The 3303-nt window shown below is 55.1% G+C and overlaps 1 protein-coding gene across 1 annotated transcript; it reads left to right on the top strand.

Moving 5' to 3' along the window:
- Positions 1–1089: 1089 nt before the first annotated feature.
- Positions 1090–2821, top strand: LOC111257722. The gene is made up of 2 exons (XM_022827766.1): positions 1090–1697; positions 2531–2821. Exons 1-2 carry the CDS (start codon positions 1152–1154, stop codon positions 2819–2821), a joined length of 837 nt encoding a protein of 278 aa, XP_022683501.1. The 5' UTR covers positions 1090–1151.
- Positions 2822–3303: the final 482 nt, after the last annotated feature.

The following is a 3303-nucleotide window of genomic DNA, read 5'->3' as shown; positions in this document are numbered from 1 at the left end:
AGGGATAAAAAATTGAGATAATTACTTATTAGTGTCAATTGGAAAGACGTTTTTGCCCCTCATGCAGTTGAGATATTCATCCAGTTCTGTAGCCAAATTTCAACGGTTGATTGCATATATGTTTTTTTTCATCACTTGTACCAAAATTTTGCACCAATTTTTTTGCGCTTGCCTCCTATTTTCTCTCTTCTTCGTTCAACCAACAAGACTATCCATCGAGACATGAGCTATCTAGCGGTAGGAAGAAAGATTTGCTGATCTCAAATTGGCCGGTGGTTAGTTTCGATTCGGAAGCCAACGAGGTCAAGTCAGCCTGGGAAATGCTTTGCTGGCTCTTAGCATGGCGCACGAGCTTACTGACCCTCACCGCACGCGCCTTGCTGCTGCCACCGGCCTCGAGCTCCTCCTGGACAGCCGCCGCGCACTCAAGATGCCGGAGCTCCTGCGCAGCTACGGCCGCGGCCTTGCCAGCGCGTGGCCCGCTACTCTGGCCATCCCCTCGCCACGAGCGCCGCCCCAGCCGCAGCCTGGCCCCGCGCGCGGCCCGCCACCCACTAGCTCTCTGCTGCTGCCCAGTTCAACGCCGGCGCCACCCGCTCCGCCTGGCTGTCGAGGCCTGTGCCTGCCGCTCCCAGACAGCGGGGCCCGCTCCCGCACGCTAGTCGGGCCGCGCCCACCGCTCTCAAACGCCCGTCGTGGCCCATGCCCGCCGCTCCTGCGCTGGCCCGCGCCCTTCGGATCCGCGCCTTCGCCGTCCATACGCACCGCCTGCTGCCTCGAAGCCGTTGAATCCCCCTGCCACCGCCGCCGGGGTGAGAGAGGGAGCGAGTGGGAGAGGAGAGAAAGGGAGGAATCGATTCCTCTGTTGGCTGACGTGGGGAAACGGCCCTTCGCTAGGGGTATATTTGTCCACTCACAAAAAAATCTGACAGGTCCTAAAGGTTTTTCACAGTTGGATCTGACGGAACTAACAGCAATGTCATTTTGGAAATGAAAGTTGTGGTCAAAGGAAAAAAATTTGAGGATAAAATAAAAGAAGGAACGAGTCATTTTTATCAAATAGAGAATAGTCTTAAAAAATTTGTTCACTCTTCCCCCAATCCGAACCCAAACCCTCGCCTCGGCCGCGCTCTGCCGGCCACGAGCACGCCATGGCGCGGCCGCCTGAGCTGATCGACGACATCTTCGGCGAGATCCTCCTCCGCCTCCCGCCAGACGACCCGGCGTGCCTCATCCGCGTCTCGCTCGTCTGCAAGCCCTGGCGCCGGCTCCTCTCCGACCCCGCCTTCCTCCACCGCTACCGCGCGTTCCACGGCGCACCGCCCCTGCTCGGCTTCTTCCGCAACTTCCAAGGCAAACGTTTCGTGGCCACCACCGCTCCCTCCCCCATCGCCCCGCTGCCGATGGCGTTCGAAGCCCATGAAGGATGGATGACAATGGATTGCCGACATGGACGCGCGCTGCACGACTGCTTTGGGTCCGGTCTCGTCGTCTGGGACCCATCACCGGTGACCAGCATCGAGTGCCCCCTCCCGGAGAACCGGGTTACTACAACGCTGCAGCGGTGCTCTGCGGCGTGGACGGTTGCGACCACCTCGATTTCCGCGGCGGCCCATTCCTCCTCGTCCTCCTATGCACTTAAGACAAGTCTGACAAGTGGGCGAGCATTTACTCATCGAAGACTGAGGGCCTATTTGGTTAGCATTGCTTATAAATAAGCAACTTATAAATAAGCAAATAAGTTGCTTATAACCCAAACACTCTTGCTTATAGACTTGCTTATAAGTTGCTTATGCATAAGCAAATAAGCAACTTTTGGGTTGCTTATAGTTGCTTATGGAGCACTTTACTCCTCCTACCCTCATTCTCTCTCCTCTCTCCCCTTTCTCTCTCCTCTCTCCCGTCACCACTGCCTGGCGCCGCTTCCGCCGCCCGCCGGCCGCCCGCCGCCGCTCCCGCCCACCCGCCGCCCGCTCGCCCGCTCGCCGCCCGCCTTCGCGCCGCTCGCCGCCCGCTGGATCTCCTACCCACCCGCCCGCTGGATCTCCCGCCCGCCCGCTGGATCTCCTTGCTCCTCCTCCCGCGCCGTCGGCTGCTCCCGCCCGCCGCCGCCGCTCCCACCCGCCCGCCTCCGCGCCGCGCGCCCGCCGCCCGCCTCCGCGCCGCTCGCGCCCCGCGGCCGCCGCCGGCCGCCCGCCGCTCGCACCCCGCCGCTGCCCAAACCAAGGGGTAGGAGCTGGGCCATTTTCAGGGGTAGAGGAAAATGGGATAGCAAGGGTAAATATGTCAATCCTAATCATATAAGCAACCCAAACCAAACACCTAGACTTATAAATAAGCAACTACTTAAGCAACTTATAAATAAGCACCCATAACCAAACAGGCCCTGATGGAGTGCCTCGACCTCCGTTCAACTCGATACCTTCATAGATGAGAGGCCCGGTCTCCTCATCGGAGATGCACTCTACTTTAGCCTTAACGGTGGCAAGGGCATTCTTAAATATGACTTGGTCCGGACGTGTACCGGCAGCCGGAGGGCATTGTTGTGACGGCGGAGGACAACCGGCTGGGGTTCGCGGGTCTGAGAGATGACAGCCTGTACCTGTGGTTGTGGCAGGCTGGTGCTGACGGCAGTGTAGGATGGACGCAAGACAGGCTCATCAAGGTCAAGATGCTACTCCCCATTCTTGAACCATCGACCTCATCACTTGAGCTGCCTGGCTTTATAGAGGGCACAGATACTATTATCATCAGCGCAAATGTTGGCGTCTTCGCAATCATGCTCAACTCAAGGGAGGTGAGGAAGTTAGGCCATGTTTAGTTCACTTCAAAATCCTAATTTTGGCACTATGCAAAAAAAAGATTCCCCATCACATCAAACTTGCGGTACATGCATGGAGTACTGAATGTAGACGAAATCAAAAACTAATTGCACAATTTTGTTGTACTTTGCGAGACGAATCTTTTGAGCCTAATTAGTCAATATTTGGACAATAATTCACAAATACAAACGAAATGCTACAGTGTTACTACAGTAATTTTGACACCCCAAAGTTGGGCAACTAAACAAAGGCCTTAGATGATACAAGGCCGGACTATGCCATCGTACCCTACAAGAGCTTCTATACTCCAGGTAGTAGTGGCCTTATGCATACCTTTGACTGTACGCCTTACATATGTTTGTGTTATTTGTGATCCATATGAAATTAACAAAACTAGAATATTGCAATCTTGTATGCACCTTATTACCCTCACCTGTCTTTAAACCTATATATACAGAACAACCTTCTTAATGTTTATGCT

Source organism: Setaria italica, chromosome VI (genome assembly GCF_000263155.2).
Source record: "Setaria italica strain Yugu1 chromosome VI, Setaria_italica_v2.0, whole genome shotgun sequence".
NCBI lineage: Eukaryota > Viridiplantae > Streptophyta > Magnoliopsida > Poales > Poaceae > Setaria > Setaria italica.
Note: the sequence above shows the minus strand (reverse complement) of the source record. Positions and strands in the feature narration are given on the sequence as shown.

Bases quoted from the DNA above. Each gene is read 5' to 3' on its own strand.
- LOC111257722 (XM_022827766.1), top strand. From the start codon at position 1,152: ATGGCGCGGCCGCCTGAGCTGATCGACGACATCTTCGGCGAGATCCTC. The intron at 1,698-2,530 runs GTTAGCATTGCT...GTGTACCGGCAG, and splicing joins GAAGACTGAGGGCCTATTTG to CCGGAGGGCATTGTTGTGAC.